A 26,082-nucleotide genomic window follows, 5' to 3' on the forward strand; every position below is an offset into this window, starting at 1 on the left:
GTCATTGCTTATAAGATAAGAATACATTCACACCTGAGTCAAGTGCCTGACACACGGACTTAACGTCTGGATCACAATTTTTAACAATCACTGTCACTCATCCGGCCATTGACAAGGCTTGATTTTGTGACAAGAGACACCGTACCACTGAGCGACCGAACAAATAATCACCATCTGCGCCATCGTCATCATCATCATCATTATCATCATCCTCATCACAGCCGTAACAGCCAGCAAAACCACAATCATCATCTTCGGGTCCGGTCTATCCGTGTGGGGGGTGGGGGTGGAACCTGCTAAAGTATTTCATTTTTTAAAACAGAAACACGATAATCATCATCATCATCATCCATTGTCGTCGGCATCGTTATCATCGTGTCCGGGCAATCCGTGGGTGTCTGGGTGTGGAACCTGCTAAATATTATTATTATCTACCTACCTAATAAAAACACACCATCCTTGTTCATTTATTTTTCAAATAATGAAATGAAAGGCACGACCTTTCCCGCACACACAAGAGGCGATGACGACCAGTGACAAATTATGGGAGGTGGGGGCGGCCGACAACTTTTGGCGCGACATAAATATGAAATGTTAAGGTGACAGCGGGATGATGGTGGTGGGAGGGGGGGGGGGGTCTCAACCCTTCACTATCAACAACTGTTTGATGGCGTGTGTGTGTGTGTGTGTGTGTGTGTGTGTGTGTGTGTGTATGTGTGTGTGATGCGACGAACGATCATTATCAAGGCTGCCAGACAGCCAGATTTCTTCTTGCCCAAGTAGTCAAATAGACCCCAAATAGCCAAACACACACAAGCATTCTGACTCCCTTGAAAAACTCATTTGTTTTGATTAACAAAACAATCGACTACAGTTGGATAAACTTATCTTTTCATTTTTTTTAAATAAAAGATTTTTTAAAAAATGAATAATAATAGAAAAGCGTTTCTTAGTAACCAATTTTGAACTTGGCCATCTGGCAGCCCCCATCATAACCAGCTGCAGTCAAGCCAGCCACAGACATAAGAGAGGGAGGGGTATGTGAAGTTTCCTGTGGCAAACGAGTTACTCGTGTTTTTTTTTTTTTCAAACGAATCACTGCTCGATGACGTCACTGACTCGAAACCCGCCCGAAACCGACTCGATTTTAGAGGACTCGATCGAAAACCCGCTCGATTTGATCGTTTCAAACTCGACCCAGCACTTGATAACATCTCCAACGGGGTGCTTACTCGGAGATTGCGACCCTGCCTCAGGCAGGAATGAAAACGAATAAAAAACAGGGTTGGGCGGGTACCCGGGTACCCGCGAGTACCGCGGGTAATAAAGTTAAACCGGGTACTCGGGTAAAAGGGGCGGGTAACGGGTACCCGCTTCAACAAATGGAAACCGAACTGAGAGTGATCATTTTTGGCGGTTTTAATATTTTTGAACAAAAATTGGAAATAATACAATTTTATTTACATATTTAAATTTACATGACATTTTTTCAAAAGATTTTCCTACTTTATTTTTCAATTACAATGATTTTTTTGTTTTATTTGTTAACACACATTTGATTCAATTTTGGAATCAATAGGTTAAGACTATATTATATTAGTTCTTATCTTTTAAAGGAATCTCAGGTACTTTTATTTTATTTATTATTTATTATTTTTTCATTGTAGTTAATTATAATTGTTTCTTACTTCAGTTTCGCTTCATTTGTTGTAATAAATAAAAAATTAATAAAAAAATTAAAAAATAACCCCCCCCCCCCCCCCCCCCCCCCCCCCCCCCCCACACACACACACACACAAAAAATTTTGGGGACAAAAGTCACTCCTGCCACGGGTACCCGCGGGTACCCGGGTAATCAGGCCACTACCCGGGTATTACCCGGGTAATTATTTGGGCGGGTAATCCCAGCACTAATAAAAAATTAAAAACGAAAGTAGGACAAGACAGAAGTCTCAGAAGTAGCCTGGAACGGAAATGTTCGACATTATAGATCCATTTCGGTTTATTAATCGACAATTATTCAGCAGAATTATTTACCTTACCTCACTAAGCAGTTTCATGTCTCTTTCACGTGATCGCTGCAAATTTCAGTTGGCTAGTGCAAGAGAGCCTCTATTATAATAGACTCGCTGGTTGTTTAGATTGTTTCACCAATAAATGACTCTCGACATCAAATGTATTTATATTAGAATCTCAATAAGTAACCGAATATGTTGAGGTACGGAAAGTTTAGACCCTAGAAGATTGAGCAGTTAACTTCCGGGGTAAAGTAAAGAAATGGATTGAGCTGAAATAATTTTGCTTCCTTATTTTTTGCCAAAATGATGAGGTATGAATATTACATTTCTGTCTTTGAATATTATGTACAATGAAGAGTGATTATTGACAGATGCCTTCATTAGAATTGAAAGTAAATAATCACCGGCTTACCATGGCCGATCAAATTGTCAAATTCAATTAAATTCCTCTGGATTTTCAACTGCACTCACTCACCATTGACGTTTTCAAATGCAATCCTGCCAACCAGCAGTCAATACTATACACACCCTTTTGTCTCAATTAACACTACATTTCCAAAATCTGGACTCTTTATCCTATTTTTGTTTTCGAACTACAGTTTCATATTTTAGACAACAACCGGCTTGTCAAGTTGCCCCACTTGGGTTGACAGATCAAAATAAGAGTAAGAGTCAGTCAAGACAACAAAGACTAAGACTAAGACTAAGACTCAAGAATAAATAAGAATCTGAGAAGGATGAATAAACTTCCCGATCAATGACAATTGATTTTTGAGTGTTCGATTTTATTTTAAAACATGTTTTGTATATTTGGATGTAGAATTGAAATTTTGTCAAGTGAAGAGCTGTCAGTAGTCTGTCATGTCAAATAGTTATTTCATATTTCCAATCAACTTCATTAATATTAATACTATACTATTGAATTGTACTTGTTGTAATAGTAATAGTATGATTACCAGGCTCAATGTGCTTCACAATGTTTATTTCTAAATTCCACCAAAAGGTCATATATATGGGATGACAGTAAAATTACTTTAAACCGAATAATACCTTAAACCGCAAAGAATTTAATAAATTGTACTAGTTTCTTCATTATCTTTGAACTAATTCTTACGATGAACCGAAATACTTCTAAGCAGGACTTTCTTTAAACCGAAACAACTTGAGAGCACCTTCCCTTTTTCTCTTTCTCATTTCTTCTTCAAAAATTCGGGAAGGTGGCCACACGTAATAATGCCCGGCGATATTAAACAAAGAGCGTAAGTATAAGATGAGGGTGAAGGGTGGAATGGGGGGAGGGGGGGGGGGGTAGGCAAACACTTCAATCGCTTCACTTGGGCTTGGCCAACACCACAATTGCGCAGACTGGAAAAGGAAGACAACGGGTGCCTGGCAGGAGAAAAATTAGGAAAGAGAGAGAGTTGGGGTGTAGAATCACGTAAGCGAGATGTTCTCGCTCATGTATTGATGCTTTGGAACTGACAAATTTTCAACATGACAATATGGGCGGGGGGGAGGGGGGGGGGGTTAGCCAACTTACTATTGACATGCCATTTCATTTCCACTTAGTTTAAATGTGTGTGTGTGATGGGCTAAAGGGGAGGGGGAGGTTCTATGTTATTGGGCCTTTGAACCTAATGGCTTTTCAACAAAAGAGGGGGGGGGGGTGTAGTAGACAGCTTAGCATTGACACTCCTTTTCATTTCCATTTCATTTCACCTCTGAGTAGCTGCGCTTCATTCATTATCAATTATCGCACAAGAACTTTCGATTTTATTTTAGCTTTACATTTTACTAAAAGATGTCTAAAAGAAAGCCCTGTGCTTACATGTTTGAGTTGAAAATCAAAATACTATGTGAGTCAATGAAAAAAAAGTTGATCAAGACGGAGATATGTAAAATAAGCACGGTATCCCGAACTCAACTCTTTTAACAATTTTAAATGGAAAATGAAAACCCCCAAAAATATTTTTAAAATACACCAAAAAAAAAATTAAAAAATTAACCTTTTTTTTTTTTAATGGTTACGAAGATGGCATTTATTCAACAACTCCATTTAAGGGGAAACCCATGATACGATTAAATGAGCAAATTCCTTAAATAATTACTACCCTTGAAAAACATCGCAAAACGGGAACTTGCTTTAAACCTAAATGGTTTAGAAGGTCCCCAAAATTTCGGTTTAAAGTAATTCTACTGTATATCAATTTTTATGCAGTAGAAGTCATCTGTTAGTATCCATTTTGTACTAATAATAACCCTCTTACAATATCGGACATCACTGCCTATATCCAGGTACTCATTCCTTACTGAGTCAAGTGGGATAATGCAAGTTGAGGGGCGGTTTGGGTCCTTTCTAACAAAAAATTTAATTACCTATATCGGGCTGTTTTAATCATTCTATATCGTTATTGTAGGTTAAAAAAAACATTTTTGGTGAAAAAAAATACATTATCTATGTTGATACCCGTTTTGCGACCTGATTTGGGGGATCTGGCATTAAAAAATATAACAATTTTGTGACAAGTGTTCCTCAAAAACAATGTAGGAATAACCTCCATATTCTTTCTTCTTGTCAATATTGAAGCATTTTGTGTCACCATAGCGAGATTTTACAGCTTTAGCTTAATGGATTTTTATAAGAACATTACAAAGTTGCGAATCGAAATTTTATGGCAAAATTGATGTTAAAAATTTATAGTTTGGATTGTAAGTCAAAATACATATATACCCTATCAAAAATCTCTCTTTGGTGACATAATACATTATCTCTATAATAACTGTGGAAATTTTCAGACAATTTCATGGAATTGATTCTGAGAAATGTTTGACACAGTATCCCATACCCTAGAAAAATTTTGAGAAAATAAATAGTAAAATGGCTTTCTGTTTATCAATCTTTTCGTACTATTAGTTCCCTTTTTAACCGTGTTCTTCATACCTTTATATTATATTTTGAGAAGTTGGATTTCAATAATATTATTTCTAACAGAATAAAAAATCGTTTTCCACCAAAATCTCAAAATCAGTTTTTTAAAGGATTTTCTGAATATTACCCAAAATTGCCCCTTAAGTGCCTTACCCAAATACACAACCTTGGGACCAGAATTTTCCACAATCATTGTCAACCAACCTGCCACTGACCATATTTAACATTGCTTGACCACTGCTGATAATGCTGATCATCCTGGTTAACGAAGTTAACACAACACGTTGAATCTAGAATAGTATAAAAAGAAACTGGAACAGAAAGAATGAAAGCAAGCAGATGTTTTTATATATAGATATGATGCCACAAATACATACAAGAAGAAATAACTCACAAGAGAGTGAGCAAACTTGCTGGGCTTCACCACATGAAAACAGTTCACAATAATAACAGCCCGGTTGAGAACTACTCCAAACCAAAACACCACAAAGTTAATGATAATAATGATGATGATACTAACAAATAATAATGATATAATAATGTGTACGTTGACAAAGTAATACCTGATATCCTTCTATTGCAACAAATCGGTACAAAATCAAATGCCCAGTTACAGGAAAGGGCTTTTATTTACAGCCTGTCAGCATTATTTTGGTACTTTCAGTTTATTTTCTTGAAAATTGGAATTTTCTCAAAAATTTACAAATATTTTTGTTCATTAGCTGTGGTGGGTCAAGTCTTTCCTATTGACAAAGGTTCATTGTTTCAACAAGATATGAAGTGAGTAGAAAAGTGCCAGAAGACAATAGAGAATAAAAAATTTTTCGCGGCGGTGGTGGGGTTTGAACCTGCGACCTTATTGGTACGACAACTCCGCCTGGCAGGTGAGAGCGTGGCTCTACCGTGTGAGCTATCCACGAACACAAAAATATTCGTATCAAACCCAAGTCATTTCTAGAGCCCTCTCTCACCCACTTCTGGAGACCGCTGGTTCGCTCGCACACAACCATCGCGAAGTTATTTTTGACCAGCAGTTAAGCTTAATAGCCAATATTCTCAACACAAACATATAACATAGAAACGATTGAGACATTGAGTATGCTCCGGTATATGGGGTGAGTTTTTAATTCAGAAAAGTGAGTGGAGCAGGCACTTATGTTGGTAACAACAAGATATGAAGTGAGTAGAAAAGTGCCAGAAGACAATAGAGAATAAAAATTTTTCGCGGCGGTGGTGGGGTTTGAACCTGCGACCTTATTGGTACGACAACTCCGCCTGGCAGATGAGAGCGTGGCTCTACCGTGTGAGCTATCCACAAACACAAAAATATTCGTATCAAACCCAAGTCATTTCTAGAGCCCTCTCTCACCCACTTCTGGAGACCGCTGGTTCGCTCGCACACAACCATCGCGAAGTTATTTTTGACCAGCAGTTAAGCTTAATAGCCAATATTCTCAACACAAACATATAACATAGAAACGATTGAGACATTGAGTATGCTCCGGTATATGGGGTGAGTTTTTAATTCAGAAAAGTGAGTGGAGCAGGCACTTATGTTGGTAACAACACTTCATATCTTGTTGTTACCAACATAAGTGCCTGCTCCACTCACTTCATTGTTTCAATTGGGATACGGTACCACCATCTGTTGGAGACACTTAATTTAACACAACATGTAGGCAATATTACAATTTTTATTTTTGACAGAGACAACAATGTTAATGGCAGTCATTTTACACCTGAGCACTATGGAGTAAAGAGCTTTTCAAGGACTAGGACTTGGCTTTGAACCGTTCAGAACCTGGGAACTATCAGTCCAAAGTGTCACATCTCTAAATTACTTCTGGGATATACTCCTCAATTTCTCAAGTTTTCCTAATTTAGGATTTGGTATATAGTAGTTTAAGAAAAAAAAGAAATCTATTAAGTTTGACCTTTATGTTATTTTAAAAACTTAATCTCTTTTTTTCAGGTGGTGAAATAAGAATGATGGAGTTCGACACAGAAACTGTGCATGTTGATCAACAAATTTAATTCATTCTTGGATGTTGGAGACACTGCCACACATAATATAGAAATGACAGATCCGTTTATTGAACTAATTCACATTTTATGAATAATGATTTTAGATTATTATATAACGTGCAAAGATCTCTAGCTAATTTGTATTTAGATTTATGTTTGATTGAGTGGTTGGGTGTTGTATTTTACTCACAATGGGCAACTGTTGTGCCCCGAGAGGACCTATGGGAGGTCCTGATTTTGTCTCCCCTGGCAAGATTGAAAGTGGTGTTGACTCGCAGAGTAATGTGAGTGCATCAAATGATGTGAAGAAGAAACACAGGTACGAGCCGAGTTCACCGTTTTCAAATAATCGATCAAATAATGGAACGACTACATCAAGTCCAATGGGAGGGAATCAACATCTTAATGCCCATGTCATACAGACACAGCCGAAAATAAGTGAGTTGGTATTGATTCAATTCAATATTTACTTATATATACTTATATATTTACTTATTATTGGTTTATGTTAGCATTAACAATTTGTCTGGATGTTCTTGCAGATGATTGACCTCAACCCACTTTAGTATGACATTGGTTTATTTTTTCTAATTTTAGAATAAAAACGTCATAATGTGGGTGCAGTAGTTGTCGTCATCAGCATTGTTGTATAATTTTCCTTTTTTCATAAAATATCATATATAATTTATAAACACGTTAAATAATAAAGACCTTAGAATAGAGCCTTGTGAGAAACATCTTTCTCTTTGTTTTTGATTTGTTACAGATTATTTTTCTCTTTCATTTTTAAAAAATGAATTGTCATTGTAAGTTCTCATCAAACCCTGTGTTAATGATACAAGTGAATTGGAATTCTGACTCAATTTAAAATGAGGAAAATGTGGCAACTACAATGGGTAGACAGTTCCATTTTTTAACCCCCACCCCCACCACTCCCCAACACAAATTCATGCACCATTCACATGTTGTATATTGGCGAAAAGACGACCTGTACAAATGCAAAATTGGGCAGTGGTAAGTAGTGGTGCAGGTCAACATTTTCGAAGAAAGCAATTTTTATTCTGTGCAGATTGATATCTCTCTGCCTTTGGCAAGTACACAGAATAAAGTTGTGAATGAGGGGCAACCTCTCTTGCTCAACCTCTGTCATCAAGATATCATAAATTTTACTACAGTAATTTGTTGTCAGCTGTAGAAGGATTTTAAGTCCAAAACATTCTGTGTCAATTTTTTTAAAGCTTTTATTTCACATATATCTCATTCATCCTTACTTCGTGTTTCATGCATCATGTTTTGTTGATAAAGGGGGAAACCCAAAACATCCACAGTATCTGTCTTCATCTAATAAATTTAAGCTTACGTTCAATACTTATTGTACTTATTTATTTGTTTACTTTTTACTTTCAATACCACAGCGATCGTATTACTTAGATATTTCTTTTGCTAAATCCACTAAATTCATATGTGTTTTCTTCTCAGGCTCATCAAAACCCATTCTAATGGCCTTGTATGATTATCAAGCACGCACAGACTCTGAGGCATCATTCAAGAAAGGAGATAAAATGGAACTTTTAGATGACTCGTAAGATTACATTGATTGATTGTGCTATTTATTATTAATCTTTTAAATTGAAGTACAGTTTGTCAGAGGTTACATACCTGTCTACTTTTACGGTTTGTCCATATTTGTTATGGAAATTTGGTGACATTTACAGACTTACGAAAAGGAAGTAATATTACAGATTTTGTTTTCACAGTAATTTGTCACTATGACCAGTAATAGACCGGTTAAATTTTTTTTTGATAAAAAAATTCCTTTAATTTATTAAGGCTACCGCCCAGTTCCACGCCCAGGATAACTAAGTCAATCAATAGCTCATAATGGTGGCCATCAACAACAGCAAAAAGATTCGATTCATACCCAATAAAACTTTGATGATCTCTCAGCCCAAGTTGTGTTGTTAGAAGGCGATGTGTGATGTCACCTATGTTTAGTGTTACTGAAATGTTTCCGAATTTTGTGTTGGTTACTGATTTTGAAATTTTCAAGTAGGCGTGTATGGAGCTGACTTTCTCAAATGCTCCTTCAAAATATCTGGAAGGTTCTGTTGCAAACAAACAGTTTTTCTTTTACCTTGCACTCTTCAAGTTCGGTTTAAAGACTGAACTTTAGAATCTTATCTAGTTAAACCTTTTTTGGAATTAAGTTTTTGTTGCTGTGCTTTTTGGCATTATTATTATTTTCCTACATATGTAAAGAAATTTTATTGAATGAATACATGGAATTTGCACGCTCTTCAAATGATTTATCATTGTAATTATTATTATCAATATTATCATCATCATCATCATTACTACTACTACTACTAGTACAGTCGACTCCTTTTAATCGCACACTCCACTTATATGCTACACATTCCCAAAAAAAAAAAATTTTTTTACAATAATCGCACACCTTTTCTGTTTAATCGCTACACCTTGATTCCATCCTGGCTGGAGAAAAATATATAAATATTAGTAACTCTAAAAGGCGTGTGTACATGTGCGCGCTCGTGTGTGTTTTAACGAAATAGCATATGTACATGTATGTGGGTGTGATGTTTTAACTGCCAGCGGATGAAAATACCCCTGGCAAACACTGAAAGACTTGAATGGTGGACAAATTATGCCGCTTAATCCGTGAAGAATGCTTGACAGAGGATCTACCAACATTGGTGAGATTGGAGACAAGGGTTTATAAACACCTTGCACAGAATAGAAATCATTCAACCATTCACGATTGCTATTACTACAAACAATAATTTCATATTATGTTGTCGATAAAACACAAACAAGAAAAGAAAGGAAAAAAAAAAAGACCCAAAAACAGCCACCTTTAAGTGAGGCCATGTCTCATGTCTTGAACAAGACGGTCCCAAGCCCGTAGAAACTCTGAGGGGAAGGTCCTGCATGAACGACACATGAAAACTGGTAATTAGATGCTATTTTTAGCTACTCCACTTAATCGACACTCTAACCCCAAATCCAGAGGGTGTGCAATTAAACGGAGTCGACTGTACTACTACTTCTACTACTACTACTACTACTATTACTACTACTACTACTACTACTACTACTACTACTACTACTACTACTACTACTACTACTACTACTACTACTACTACTGCTGCTACTACTACTACTGCTGCTACTCTTACTACTACTACCACCACCACTACTAGTCCACTATTACTGCTAGTCATACTACAGGGCTTGATTAAAATGAAAGCCAAAAAACATCAATGCATTATTCACATTGGTCATTGTATGCACTGCATTTTACATTTTAAACTCCTTTTTTTTCCAAGTACATATTTGATCCAATGTTTGTAAGTCTCTGTAACTCATTCATGGTGATTTCACTCCTCATTATAGATTTCAAATAAGTGATAATTGAAGTTAATCATATCACGTCTTTTCCTATCTGTAAGGGAGGTTTTAGATATAGGAACAAGAGGGGTAACATTGATGAAGAATGGTTGTATTAATTTTTTATTTTTTATTATTTTTTTAAATTTTAATTATTTTAGATAATTTTCCCCCCTTTTTTATATTTTTGATTTGGTGTAAACTATTCTCAGTGACTTTCTTCAGTTGAAAGAGAGACATATTTGTTAAGTGAGGTTTAATCTTCTATGCTTGATGAATTTTAACTGTTGTATTATTGTTATTTTCACTCTTAGGCATCCAGATTGGTGGTTGGTTTGTATGACCAATGGAACAGAAGGTTACGTACCACATAATTTTGTAGCACGTTGTGACACCATGGAATCACAGGAGTGAGAATTTTTATTTTTATGTCCATCAACCAATTTATAATTATAATTTCATAGACTCCTTAAACCTCTTCAGGGTTTTCCTGGGATTTGCATATATAAATATCTGTCTTTTACATTGGGTATAAAAATAGACCTGCAGCTGATAATTAACACAATATTTTATATTGTCCTCTGTTTTACTTTACTTAATGTGGAAAATGAATGGGCTTGGTTTTAAAATATATAATGTGTGTTTTGTTGGACTTTTTGATCTTGAGGTAAGTATAGGTCCAAATCTGGGCAGTGCAAAGTTGACTCTATGGAAAAGACTCCTTATTCACATTCAGGTATAAGCGTTGCTCTTGGCTTTGGACCGGTCCAATTGTAAAGCGCTTTGTGCACATTGTGTGGATGCTGTGCTATATATATGATGATAATCTTCATTAATTATTTACAAAAAGTCAGTTATATCTTTAAGGATAGAATGATTGTACTCTAGAAGTAGTAATTTGTTACATAATGTTTCATAACCATGTTATTTTATGCTATTTTTGATTTGGTTTGAATTAGACCAGTGGACTGATATCCTTTTCTCCTTAAAAAGAGCAATAAACAAAAAATGAATATAACAGCTTCAAAATAACAAACACAGTACATTTCGGGCTCAAAACCCTTCTTCAGCCAATAACAAAAGACAGTGAAAACATAAATAAATTTATAAAACCACAGATCGACTGCAGGAAAATATAAAGCATGTGCCTTATACTTATCTGCCGTCGATCTTGTTATATTCATTTTTGTTTATTACTTTTTACAATCCACAAATTCTAGCAGCTTAGTATCACTTTTTTCTCCTTGACAAATTGCCATTATCATCACTGATAAACAATCAGTGTTGTGGTTTTTAAAACAAATTTTTTTTATCGGGTATGAGAATGTGTCTCCAGTTGATGATTTTTATTTGTGTTCTGCGTTTCTAGCAATATCTATCGATGTAAAATTTTCTTTTGATTGTTTTGATGTTTTTGTTTTTTTTTGTTGTTTTTTTTGTTTGCTTTCTTAACTGAAAGTGAAGCTTTGAGTAAAAAGAATTTCTTCTACTGTTTCATTTTTACAGTTGGTTTTTTGGCAAGATTACGAGAAAAGATGCAGAAAGAATGTTGAAACTCCCTCAGTCCTCACTTGGTGCTTTTCTTGTAAGAGAGAGTGAAACAGAACCAGGTGACCAAGACATTTTATTTACATTTGATTTATTGATCATGTCATGGTTATGCGACATTTACTATAATGATAATTACTATTATTATTGTTTTTATTATTATTATTGTTATTATTATTATTATTATTATTATTATTATTATTATTATTATTATTATTATTATTATTATTATTATTATTATTATTATCATTATTATTATTATTCTTATTATTATCATCATCATCATCATTATTATTATTTATTATTATTATTATTATTTATTATTATTATTATTATTATTATTATTATTGTTATTATTATTATTATTATTATATTGCTATTGTTATCATCATCAACATTATTATTCCTATTACAATTTTTAATTTGTTCTTGATTTAATTTTCTTTTGCTTTATATCTTTTTTTTTTTTTTCTAAATGTCATAATGACTTTTTTCTCTTTGGTATATAATTGTCATTGTTTTCATGATTCTTTTGCAATTTTAACTTTCTTCTCGCAGGTTCTTATGTTTTGTGTGTCCATGATAACGATCCAAACAGGGGCGACTGTGTCAAGCACTATAAAATCCGTAAATTAGATAATGGAGGTTGTTATATCACAGCCAAAAGTACATTTGCCAATCACCCAGATCTCATCAGACATTATCAAAGTAAGTCTTCTGCTCTGCTGTTTATCTTGGAACTGATTTCAATCGTAAATTATAAGCTGTTTTTATTTTGATATGTATTTATACTTATTGTGTATTCATTGAACCTAAACATAAGAGGCCATATTATGTGCCTATTGGCAATACGTAGAAAAGTATCGAGTTATGGGCATAAAGACAAACCACAAGCACAGGGACCAATATCTTTCCTGGTCTGTGTCTGCGGATTTGGCAGTAAGAATGTTTAGATAAACTAGTATCCTATCAGAAGGGTAGAAAGTAATTGCTTTTGTCTGTTTAATAATTCAGTAACTAAGATAAATCCTTCAGCCACATGGTCAGTATAACTACTGTTGAATCTTATGCAGACAGTGTGGTAAAAGAATACCTTATCAACTGCATGGTTTATTTACGATTATTTCTAATACTGGTTTAACTCACTCAATCCTAGAGATCTTTGCTACTTTTCAAAGTAGGAAAAAATGTATTAACTCTTTAAGATTCAACCCGACAAAAACCGACAACGGCATAATATTCATGGGCGGGGTAGTGAAGACTGGCCTCAGTAAGTAAAATCCAATCGTTGTGAAGGAAATGACAGGCCCTGTCACTGCCGCAGGGTGTTTTCAGCTTTGATTTTTATAAATTTGCCGACCGAAAAGAAAATACGTTTCAGAAATTGCGATTTAAATCCTATTTTATTTGCGGGTGAAAACCATTGACATTGCACTTTGTTTGGTAAAAATCAGTAAAAAATTACGACTCTGGTGATGAAAAATGACCTTGAAGACCATTATTGTAAACTTTTAAAAATATTATGAATAATTTATAACTCCCTTATTTGTGGGTCAATTTTGTCATTTGAAGTATCAATTTTATTGTAATAAAGAGATAGGAACTTCAGAGTTATTTTTTCTGATGCAAAATTATTACTTTGTAATTTTAGCACCAAGAAAAATAGTCGGTAAATAAATTTGTTACACCTCTTTGATAGACCGCCGGGGTCCGTTCGTGTAAAATTGTGAATCAAGCATCTCAAAGTCTTCGACCAATCACAGGCGATCTATCCAGCTGGCCGAAACAAAGACGCTTCTCCCCGTCGATGTATTACGCTATTGTTATGCAAGGAATATAACACCTTATGGAGTAGGCCTAAAAGCTAAAATCTAAAAGTAAAAATTATAATTCTGAGGAATTTGAAAGTCACATTGCTGAAATCAGCTTGAAAAAAGAAGTACATTGGTCTTTGTTTCATAAAAATCGGTTGAAAACCAACTGATTTACGAATAAATTTGATTTTTAAAATTGCTTTTGTTTATTTTAGCTTTTTTTAGCAACTTTTTTATTTATCGGCCGATTTTCTTGATTTTTATATCATTCTTTATATCTCAAAGAGAGGAGATCAGTGATATACTTTGTTTGTTTTAAATGTAACTAGAACATAATTTGGTTTTTTTACCTATCGACCATGCCTGGATAATTTATTCAACAACGTGGCGATATGACGCAACTATTCCATGGCCGTCTTCTACTGCATCGACGATGATTAAATTCATTGTTGACGGCTGTTGACATGTGAGCTGCCAGAACGACCAATCGTTGAAGGGTCAAGATGCTCAGTAGGCAATCGTTCTTCGGTCAAAAAACTTATGAACTCACGAGAACAAAAGTTTGAAATTTGGTGATGGACGGACTTATGAAATCGTTTCTGGGCGGAGTTTAGCCATGAGTGACCGTAGAAATCGAAAAGGCGACTACAGATATCAAAGAGTAGGCTTATATCATCAAAGGATGTTTACATGATTGACATATAGGGAACTCATTATCTACTCCCCCAAAAAGAATCTGAACACGAGAGAGTTAAAAAAAGAGAATGTGCATGAATAGTTTTATTCAACTATCATTTACATGTAAAGATTAAGAACATTAGCTTTGATACTACGCCTATAATTTGTCTCAGAAAAGGAAATAAATAGGCATGGGGTAAAATTAACCCCAGGTGTACTACGGAAATAGTTGGTGTTAGGGTTGAGTGAGTTAAATGACATACATGAGCGACTATCTCAAAACTCTCAATATACGATAACCTTTATTTACTACAGCAAAAGAGGATGGCTTATGTCGAAGACTGACTGTCCCATGCCCCAAACCCAAGCCTGTGATGCAGGATTTGTCTGTGGAAACTAAAGACGTATGGGAGATACCAAGAAGTTCCTTGACGTTTGAAACGTTACTGGGATCGGGGCAGTTTGGTAAAGTGCACAAAGGTGGGCCCTGTTTTTTTTTTTTTTTGTTTTTTTTTCACTAAGAACCTTAGAATTGGCTTCTTTTTTTTTTTGTCGACTCATGAAATGATTTGTCCTATATAGTATTTGGCTCTACTGAAATTAATGATGGAAGAAATGATCTTTAGTAATAATGTGTCTTTTTGTAGCCCTCTTTTATTATTTATTGTTGAAATCCTCTTTTTTATATTCATAGATTTTGTGGTCTTTTAGTATGACACTGGCCTTCGGCCCTGTAGGTCCTTGGTTAGAGTCATGCTGTGGGAGGCACAAAGTTAAATTTATCTCTCCATAATCAAGTTTATAATCAGTACCTGGCTGGTGGCCGTTTTTTCTCAGTAGAAAAAAATAATTGTAGTATCATGTCTTATCCTGCATGTTAAACATTGCTGTTGGCTTGTGAACTTTAGTAAAGCTTTTTTTTTAGTAGATATTGTTTCATATAAAAGGTCAACATTTTTTTTTCTTTCTCTAACCTGTCTTGGATTTAAGCTTTGCTGTTGAATTTTTTTTTGGTACTTACTGGCCAAAGGAAGAGTCGAATGTCATTAAATATCCAAAGATCTGAAAAAGTGTGCTTGAACCAGTGCAAGACAAAGCAAGAAAGAAAGAGGTCCTTGGAAAAGCATATGTAAAAAAAAAATATCCTTCCTTGTTTTGTCTGACACTGTTTCATGCACACTTTTTTCAGATCTTTATCGTACACCAGTGCCTGCTCCCTAATTTGTCACCTCCATTTTCAAAGCCGATCAAATTTTCTCATTGCTTTCACTGTTTTTTTTTTTTTTTAAATAAAGGACTGATCTTAAACTAGACCTGTAACACAATTAATTCTTAATCCATCAGGAAAATGGAAGGGGACTACAGATGTGGCAATCAAAACTCTCAAGGAAGGATCCATGAGTGTTGCCCATTTTCTGCAGGTAAACAAACAACCGTTGATAAAAGAAAATAATTGCCTCTTAAAGTGTGAAGGTTCAATTTTGCTGCTGACTATTGTGAAAGTGTGTTACAATGGAGTAGTCGTTTCAAATCGTTTCTCATAAATTGTACAGATCTCCTAGTTGCTGCAAATAGTTTCACAAAAATTGTTAAAATATCATAGTCGCTACATAAAGTTCACAAAAATTGTACAGATAGACTCGTTGCTTCAACTAGTTTCACAAAAATTGTTAAGCTATCCTAGTTGCTTCGAATAGTTTCACAAAAATTGTACATATCTCCTAGTTACTTCAAATAGTCTCACAAAAATTGTGATGATATCCTAATTGCTTCAAATAGTTTCACAAAAATTGTTAAAAAATCATAGTTGCTTCAAATTGTTTCACAAAAATTGTACATTTATCCTAATTGTTTCAAATAGTTTCTCAAAAATTTTACAGATGTCCTGGTTTGTATCAAATAGTTACTCAAATATATTACAGATATCTTAGTTATACCTGATGATAAACTAAAAGTTGTCTCTAATTTCCATGCCTGACATTGGCTTGGTATATCAATTCGTATTGCCTATAAAATGTGTCTGGTTATCTTCATATTCTTTATGTATTTAATTGGGGATTTTTTTTGTATGTTCAAAGATTGAAAAAAAAAAGTTTCTTCTTTGGCAACTGACTGATATATGTTGGCTTAACATTCAAAGCTTCACTCTGAAAATGATAATTGGAAATAAAATAATCTTGTTATCATTGTATTTTTTAAATAAATTGTTTTGAGAAATAGATTGTAGTGAAATTTATTTATTGATTTATTTTTTTTCATGGTTTAAAACTTTTTTTGGTTCATTCTTTTTTCTACACCCATTGGTTATTTCAAAAGATGAAGAGGTGCATATGTGGCTTGAAAGACTTAATTTCTTTCTTACAGGAAGCTCAAATCATGAAAATGCTCAGACATGACAAGTTGGTACGGCTGTACGCTGTTTGTACCAGGGAGGAACCAATATTCATAGTGACTGAACTGATGTCCAAAGGAAGTTTGTTAGAATATTTACGCAATGACAAAAACAGGCACATGTTGCAATTGAATCATCTCATTGATATGGCATCACAGGTAGCGGGTTTTTTTAAATTATTAATTTATAATAATGATAATAATAATGATACACATTTATATAGCGCTCATTCTCGTGTAAAACACAAGCTCTGGGCACTTTACAAAAAAAATAAAAAATAATATTAATAATTCATAGCCAAATCAAGGATTCATAGAGTCAATAAAAACTTTAATTAATTTTAAAATTAAAATATTATTTATACTACTTATATAACCTAGTACTTATTTATAGCAGCAATGGTTTTTAAGATGAGAATTATTTTATATTTTGAATGACATTCAATACATATGCTTATAAATGGAATATCACTGTCACATCTATCTATATCTGTCTTCGTGGATCACTCATTAATTTCAAAGCATGTCCAGTAGTTCTTACAATTGATGATGAGGGGGGGGGGAGGGGTTGTACTATTCTATTTACCAAGTTTTTTCCTTCCAATAATAGATTGAAAGAACTTTACTATCAATGTATACAAAACCAAGAATAAAAAACACACAAAAATGCCATTAGGTAATTACAATAGCTATTGATTAAGACATATACCAATATTTAAAACACTATCAATATAAAGACATGTGAATGTTATAGATTTACATCAAAAATCAAGCCAAGATACATATTCTAAATTTATATGTCTTTAGCATATTTTTGAATGCCTGCAATCAAAAGGCTCTTTTACTAATGAAAATTGGTAAAGATTGTCAATTTGAGGAGAAACATTAAGGGCTGGTACTCTAACTGTATAGCGGCTAACTGTTCTTATAAAATCAGCACTGTCCCAATTTGACAATCTGAGAAAAAAAATTGGACTGATTATAAGTATTGAAGTGACCCTTGAATGTCCAGGATTATGCTTTTTGGAACAGCAAATGAAAACAGAAAAAGCTCTAAATCTAGATTATGTTGTATAATATTCCAAACACACACCGTTTTTCTGGGCCATGACAGTGGTTTGTGGTATGGTGTCCCGTTATAGCTCTTTGAAAAGTTGGCCACTATGTGACTGCCTAGTTTTTATTTTTTCTACACCTTTTTTTATTTTTTAATTGAGCTTTTATATGGCGCAATATCCACTAAATGTGCTCAAAGCGCTTTACAAGGGTCCCTGGTCAACAGCAACATTTAACATGTAGGACGGGACATGCCGCCTATTAGGCGATATTACAATTTTTCGGACAAAGACAACGCTGTTAACGGCCAGATACTCATTTTACACCTGAGTACGGTGAGAGAATGTGAGTAAAGAGTCTTTTCCAAGGACTCAACTGTGTGCCGAGCGAGGCTCGAACCCAGGACCTTCCGATCCGAAAGCGAGTGTCATACCACTAGCCGCACTTCATTTTGTATTTATCTACTAGCCATTTAATTCCATGTACAGTGTTGTTATTTAATGGTGACATATTTATCCTTAGTGGATATATATATATGTGGATATGTTTTACCAATAATGAATGAGTAGCCATTTGTAATGCGTCTCATTGTATTCTTGTGTACTTTTTTTTTTTTTTTTTTTTTTTTGGGGGGGGGGGGGGATTATATTGATCTCAAATGAATAACCATAATAATCCATTGTTGATTTTACCAAAGTTTTACATGATTCTATTTAAGTAATTTTGGGCCACATGATGGGTTGCGTTTGAGAACTCCTATGGAGGAACTTTGCTTCTTCGATACATGTCATCAATTAATCTTAATTCATCTCACTCTCTGTTTGTGCAGATTAAATTTTTACAAATTCTGTTTTGTTTCCCTGAGAGACCCATTCATCAAATCTTTCCAATCAAATTCCAGACTTTTCTCTTTCAAATGAATATGAAATTTCCTAATCTTAAAAACATTCCAGGTGGCAGACGGCATGGCATACCTAGAAGCCAAGAATTTCATCCACCGAGACTTGGCCGCCAGGAATATTTTAGTATCAGATAACAACATTGTGAAGGTAGCTGACTTTGGCCTGGCTAGGGTGTTGGACAGTGAAGAATACAATCCAAAAGGTACTTGTGTTACCCTAGTGTCAACATATACACTTCCAATCATCATTATGTACTTTTCTTGTCAAGTCACATTGAGGGCATCAATTTTTTGTTTTTCATTTTTGTATCTTCATTGACAACAAATAAGTATTTTTTTTTATATGCTCTTTTTTTTTTTTTTGCAGAATCTAATAATCTGTGTCAGTTATCAGTTATCTTTTGACAGCTTTTTTTAAAAAAATTTGTTTTTGAGTTAGCATCTCAGAAGAGTATTATTTAAGGTTGGACTTAGTGTTTAAAATTCAATGTTAACATTAAAATGTTTATTTTGAAGAGAAGGTTTTGTTTCTTTAATTTCAAGTTAATTGAATTTTGTCTGACTGATCAGTTTTACTTTAAACTCAATTAACTTTATAGCAAATTCGTCTGACATTATACTGTATTATTTGAGGTATTCCAAAACAATTGTTATGACAAATCTTCAAGATCTTCTAGCCAAATACAAATTTCAAATGAGTACCAGAGCAGAGATGGAGTCTCTGAGGGCTCATTAAAATGAGAAGCTGGCGGTGGTTCGGGCACGTCTGCCACAGACCTGCAGAACATCTATATGGTAGGCTCTGCATTGGACACCCTAATGAAAGAGGAAGCAAGGCCACCCCAAGGAGACATTGAGACATACAATGGAAAAAGCCCTAAAGCAAAGAAAAATGTCCTTCGAGATGGCCCCTTTGAATAAACAGCTGACGGGACCAGGTGGAGATCCTCTGCATTGTCTCTGATGCCAGTAGACCCAAAAAGGTTTGAGTGAGTAATTCCATTTTGACACAATGGTTCACATTTTTTTTTTCTCATAAGACATGTAATATAAGCCCAACACTAGATCTCTCATTCGTCCCTATTTTTTTCTTTCAGGTGCCAGATTTCCTATCAAATGGACAGCCCCTGAAGCAGCACTTCGGCAGAAATTCTCTGTAAAATCTGATGTTTGGTCATTCGGAATTTTGTTGTACGAGCTCATGACTAGGGGTAGACTGCCTTATCCAGGTATGAAGCATTTCTTGAATTTTTCTTCCTGCTCTTGCCTAGCGCTCTATCATAAGAGTTGCCAATTCTTCTTGCTTTTTCCCAGTATTTTTTCTTTTCCTTTTTGTTTTTTAGAAACTAAAATTAAATAAGTCTTGACAGTATTTCTAAAATTGGCTTTGACCTTAATATTTTGTATCTTCATGGTTTTGTAAAAGTCACTGATTGATAGTTGTAGAGTGTTGTTTATGGCATATTTGTATTAGATTTTAGGTAAGAGACTTGCAATTCTAAGTAACCAGACTAGAAGAATGGGTTTTTGTGCTTTTTATTTTAGAGAAAATTATCAATTTTTAAAATCAAAATGCTGATTTGAAAAAAAAAATTTGCACTTTATCCCGGTGGGTTGGCAGCTCCCTGTCAGTCACACCTTTTCAGAATTTTATGAATTATAGAGGAGCTGTGACAATGGGGGATACTTTTCCTACGTTTTCCTGCCAATCTGGCTGTATGGCTACTGACCATTTTATTTCTTGCTGTTTAGAGGGTTGCTGTAGTCCTGAATTTTATGTTTAGGTACAAGGTTCAATATAATACAGACTTCTTAGAGATGGGTTTCAGTGCTAGGAAAGAGGATGTCACTTTGCTCTCATTTGAATATATTCATAAAAAAAAAAAACAAAAAAAAACACACAAAAAAACTAATCCTATTCAGCTTCTTCACTTGTAGCTTATGGCAGATCTTTAGCAGTAAAATACCCTGAACAAAAACCCTAAAAATGGTTACCGTCCTGTTTGTGAATTTTATTCACGCTTTGTCTCAGATACTGTGATACTGTCTCGTGATAATTTCCCACTGCATTGTCGTTTTGATTCCTGAGTTTCTATTTTTTCAAGACTATTTTATTAGATAATGATGATAAAATTTGAAAATGTTGGATCTGCAACTTGATGTGTTTGGTGGATGTTTTCAGACCTGCCGGCTCTCCTGATTTTATTGGGATATTCCTGATACTTGACCTCATTATCCTGATTTTATTGGGATATTCCTGATACTTGACCTCATTATCCTGATTTTATTGGGATATTCCTGATACTTGACCTCATTCCTCATTTTATTGGGATATTCCTGATACTTGACCTCATTCCTCATTTTATTGGGATATTCCTGATATTTGACCTCATTCCTGATTTTATTGGGATATTCCTGATATTTGACCTCATTATCCTGATTTTATTGGGATATTCCTGATACTTGACCTCATTCCTCATTTTATTGGGATATTCCTGATACTTGACCTCATTCCTCATTTTATTGGGATATTCCTGATATTTGACCTCATTCCTCATTTTATTGGGATATTCTTGATACTTGACCTCATTCCTGATTTTATTGGGATATTCCTGATAATTGACCTCATTCCTGATTTTCAAAATTTACAGTAGTTTTTTATTGCCCAAATCACAACAAAAAATAATAATAATAATAGTAATAATTTCAGATTTTGTGAAAAAATCCCCCTCCTCATCCTCCCTTTCTCTTCCTCCATCATCATCATCATCATTATCATCACCAATACCACAACCACATCACTGCCACTTCCAGAACTACAACCATTATTTGTGTGGTATAACACTCTCCTTCGGATTAGAAGGTCCTTGGTTTGAGTCCTGCTCTGAGCAGTGCATAGTTGAGTCCTTGGAAAAGGTTCTCTACTAACATTCTCTCACCATACTCAGGTGTAAAATGAGTACCTGGCTGTGAACCGCCTTATCTCAGTCTGAAAAAAAATTTATATTGTTTAACAATCATCATGTCTTGTCCTACATGGAGTACGTTAAGTGGAAATTGACCCATATAAATGCTCTATTTTTAAAAACTTGCTTATAACCTTGTTTATGTAGCACATCTTTTTCATTCTTAATTTTTATTTCTTGTAAAACTGCAATAGGGAACTGTGATGATACTAAATGATATCTCTATTTCTTTTAAAGGTATGGACAATAAAACTGTCTTGGAGCAAGTGGAAAGAGGTTACAGAATGGAGAAACCCAGAGAAACCCCTGATGGCGTTTACTCCAAAATGTTGGAATGCTGGCACGAGATACCGGAGCAAAGACCAACATTTGAACATCTCTTTACATACTTTGACGACTACTTTATATCGGTGGAGCCGAGCTACAGAGAAACAGACTGAATGATACTTAATGTATCTGTATTTTGTATATATATTTATATATTATGAATGTTGTGGGTAATGAGTAATAACTTGTACTTAATCCGAGAAAGTGATGATACTGAGAGAGATTGGAAGATATTATCTCAGGTTGCTGTATGCCTTTTGGGTGTTTTGGCTGAATTGTAAATGTTCAATGTGTTTATATTTTAATTATTTAAGAGCATTTTTATAAGGCTGATGCAGTCAATTTTTATAAAAGTAAAAGAATTTATATATTTATATTTTGTGTTGCCTTAATTTTGCCCTGTCAGTGTGGAAGCAGAGTTTTGCTTGCTTTTGTAATTACTATGAGACTATTCTTATAATGCAATTTCCAATCTATTCTGCAAATCAATTGTGCATAACAATACTGTACATTTCACGCATCACATGGCCTGCATGGTGAAAAATTTTTCAGCCCAGCTCAATTTCAAATTGCAGCTTTTATCCGAGTGTTTCCATTACTACAGCTTGCTTTGCCATTTTATGAAAATCTTTGATAACAGGAAAAGATTTTCAATTCACAAATCGAAAACTGACCAAGACAGTTTCATAAAAATGCTCATTGTTATTACTGTTTCATTTTTACGTTATTTAATCATAAGGATAACCAAGCTTTAATTGAGCAGCTGAATAGATCACAATAAGGTAAAAAAAAAAAATATTAAGTTATAATTATTGAAAATTTCAAGGCTGTGACAAAGTATTTCTATTATTTAATATAAGTAGATATGAAGAAAAGTAACTCGATAGCTGAGTATGGTCTTTGACTTCCCATGGCGGGCAAAGAGATCACTTGCTGTGTCTTCTATCCCCCTTTTTCTGTTTTCTGAGTTGCTTTCCGTCTTTGTCTTGGAATGAGAATACTTGTTTTGTCCTTTCCCTTGTTGGCTGGGAGGGAAACAGTCAAATGTATAGTTAAATTTGGGAGATGATGCGTTGTTATATTTGTTGTTTTGAATATATAATAAAATTCCCTTTATTCATCCCATAGGGGAAAGTTGTCTCTAGGGTCTATTTCAATGGAAGACTGGAATGGCCCAGGCGTCAGCTGCAGTGCAGCGCCTCAAATTGAGCTAGGGCGAGGTGACTTGCTCAATGCCACACAGTGCAGCGGGTATTGAAACTCTGTACCTTTCGGAGACGAAGCAAAGACTGTACCACACTGCCTGTAATGTTAGCATTTGAGTGTGTTCCTGATATGTACTGTTTTTAATATCTTTAACATGATTTGTAAACATTTGAGTGTATTCTTCTTCATGAGGTCCTGTGCTTGTGACTGGATGAGACTTTTAGGTGATTCAAACTATGCACAATGATAGTATGCTCTTGGAATCTACACCTGTTCCCAACTTTACCATTCTCCTTTGTCTTACTTGTTCTTGTTTGCTTTCAAGTGTATATCTATAACTTTATTTACTAGATATCCCATATCCTTCCTTTTTACTGGCGCTGATATGACCTAAATTTGTCACAACGTCGTAAAACCCTTAAAATAAAAAATAAAAACGTAACTACATTATATAAAACCATATTCAGTAAGGGGACCGTTTCTCAAGTGTTATGTCATGGAATTTTACTTGAATGATGATTTTTAGATCTTGACGTTTTATATGAAATATACATTACTATTAGCATATTTTGGTTTTGATTTTGATAATGATATACCACATTTTGAAAAACAGTATATACTTATTTTTATTTTAAAATTTGTAACGCAGTTTATAACTAACCATAGTCTACCTAGGAGGGGCCATAACGGATTTTACAAATAACAACCCTTGTGAATTTTTAGTGCAGATGCCTGGGTGGGGTTTCTGACCTCCCATAGTGGGCATAGAGGCACTTACTGTGTCTTCTATCCTCCTGTATCTGCTTTTCAACATGCTTTCTGTCTTTGTCTTGGAATGAGATTACTTGGTTTTGTCCTGGCCCTGGCCAGATAACCTGACTGGGAGGGAAACAGTCAAAAGTATAGAGTTATGGGAGATGATATTTTTTTGTCTTGTAAATCATCCCTCTGTTATGCACTGTATTATTTTTGTTTTACATATTATATTATATGATTTGTAAAAAACATTTGAGCGATTTCCTCTTAGTGGGGACCTGTGCTTATGTCAGGCTGAGACATTTAGGTGATCTCAAACTAAGTACACTGATAGTGCTCTCTTGGAATCTACATCTGTTCCCTATTTTTTGAACTAATTCCCGTTTGTCTTCTTTTTTTTCTTGGGGACTTTAATTGTAATTCTAAAACTTTTTACTTTCCCATTTTCTTCCTTTTTATTGGTGCTGATATGACCTTAATGTTTTGCAAGTACCGTAAAACCCTTAAAAACAAGAACGAAGCAGATGTGTAAAAATGACTTAAAACCTAGAACCTACCTGCCTACTTTTACAGATCATGCGTAATTGTTATGGAAATTTGATGACAATTGTAAACAGAAATGGAAGAAATATTACGGATTTTGAGTTTACATCAATTTTATCGCATTGTGAGAGAAAATATTTTTTTATTTAAATGTTACTGCAGTTTTAAGGAGGAAAAAAATTCTCTTAAAATTTCTACCAGCTACTGATTTTTAAATTTTCAAGTAGGTAGGTATGGTTAAAATGATTGGAAATTACACATTTCGGTTTTGTGCTATGAAAAATAAAAAGCTACAGTCCATTCTGGATAATCACAACACCTTGGGATCAGCAAAAATGTTGTGATTAACCGAAGTTGAGTTTCCTGTCCACTCTTGCAACATTTTCCCTTTTACTCAGGTTTGGGACCATGCATAGCCTCATTAAAAATGTTGTTTCTTTTTTTCTTTTTTTTTTTTGATTTTTTAAAAAATTTCTTTCTTCTTTAGTGTGTGTTTTTTTTTTTGTTTTTTTTTTTCTTCTTTTTATGGTTGTAAATTCCATCATTTTCCTTTGTGTTTGGCATCACTCATTTCTGTAAGAAGGCATCGAGGATTGTCTGTTTTCTTGCAGATGTGTATATATGCGTTGCTCAATAGTTTCCAAAAAATGCTGGGTGGGGATCCTGACCTCCCATTGTGGGCAGGGAGGTACATGCTCTGTCTTCTATCCCCCCATACCCGTTTCCCAATTGTTTCCTGTCATTGTCTTGGAATGAGATTACTTAGTTTTGTCCTGATCCTTGCCGGAACTCCTTGGCTGGGAGGGAAACAGTCGAATGTATAGTTATAGTTTTGGGAGATGATATTTTTTTCCTTGTAAATCATCTCTCTGTTATACATTGTATTATGTTTAGTTTACATATTATATTATATAATTGGTAAACATTTGAGTGTATTCCTCTTAGTTGGGACCTGTGCTTGTGTCTGGATGAGACTTTTAGGTGATCTCAAACTAAGTACATTGGTGGTATGCTCTTGGAATCTACATCTGATCCCTATTTGTTCTCAGTTCCCCTATGTCTTACTTTTTCTTGGGTGCTTTAATTGTAATTCTATAACTCTTTACTGTCCCATTTTCTTCCTTTTTACTGGAGCTGATATAACCTAAATGTGTTGCAAGCGCAGTAAAACCCTTAAAATTTCCAAAAATGGAAACAAATTGGTTAAAGATTCTTCTTGAGTCAGTAGAGATTTATCATGAGGCCACAAACTCATACTGCAAATCCTTTTGTTTCTAATAGAGTGGTGAAACACAAGCATTAAACTTCGCCCATTCTCGATCCTTCAACGTGTCATGATTTCACCCATGATTAATTTTAATCGTGAAATTTTGTTTGATTGAGTTCTTGAATTTACCATTTTTCGAGGTTGAAAATTTGTTGCGAATAACCGAAGGTTGTTACAATTAACCAGTGACTTTATATAGAATTTTGTTTCTTGGGAAACATTGTGATTAACCAAAAGTTGCAATTATCT

At 34.5% G+C, this 26,082-nt stretch overlaps 2 protein-coding genes across 2 annotated transcripts in view; one reads left to right on the forward strand and one right to left on the reverse strand.

The window, feature by feature from the left end:
• LOC144962518 (ribonuclease P protein subunit p20-like) overlaps positions 1-1,280 on the reverse strand; it is a 13,113-nt gene extending 11,833 nt beyond the window's left edge. The window contains exon 1 of the mRNA XM_078895527.1: positions 1,206-1,280. The gene's annotated coding sequence lies outside the window, so the exon portion shown is untranslated. The remainder of the gene's footprint in view (positions 1-1,205) is intronic.
• Positions 1,281-2,238: 958 nt separating this feature from the next.
• Positions 2,239-23,704, forward strand: LOC144962519 (tyrosine-protein kinase Src-1-like). The gene is made up of 12 exons (XM_078895529.1): positions 2,239-2,329; positions 6,920-7,410; positions 8,452-8,554; positions 10,695-10,790; positions 11,887-11,990; positions 12,487-12,636; positions 14,736-14,900; positions 15,765-15,841; positions 16,785-16,970; positions 18,821-18,971; positions 19,866-19,997; positions 21,972-23,704. Exons 2-12 carry the CDS (start codon positions 7,164-7,166, stop codon positions 22,172-22,174), a joined length of 1,614 nt encoding a protein of 537 aa, XP_078751655.1. The 5' UTR covers positions 2,239-2,329; positions 6,920-7,163; the 3' UTR covers positions 22,175-23,704.
• The last annotated feature ends 2,378 nt before the right edge of the window (positions 23,705-26,082 follow it).

Source organism: Berghia stephanieae, chromosome 1, assembly GCF_034508935.2.
Source record: "Berghia stephanieae isolate SIO BIC M18660-M18661 chromosome 1, UCSD_Bste_1.3, whole genome shotgun sequence".
NCBI classification, from domain to species: Eukaryota; Metazoa; Mollusca; class Gastropoda; order Nudibranchia; family Aeolidiidae; genus Berghia; species Berghia stephanieae.

Excerpts from the sequence above, each read along its gene's own strand:
- LOC144962519 (XM_078895529.1), top strand. The coding sequence starts at position 7,164 with ATGGGCAACTGTTGTGCCCCGAGAGGACCTATGGGAGGTCCTGATTTT. Across the intron at positions 7,411-8,451 it reads ACAGACACAGCCGAAAATAA|GCTCATCAAAACCCATTCTA; the intron begins GTGAGTTGGTAT and ends TTTTCTTCTCAG. Across the intron at positions 19,998-21,971 it reads GGGTAGACTGCCTTATCCAG|GTATGGACAATAAAACTGTC; the intron begins GTATGAAGCATT and ends TTTCTTTTAAAG.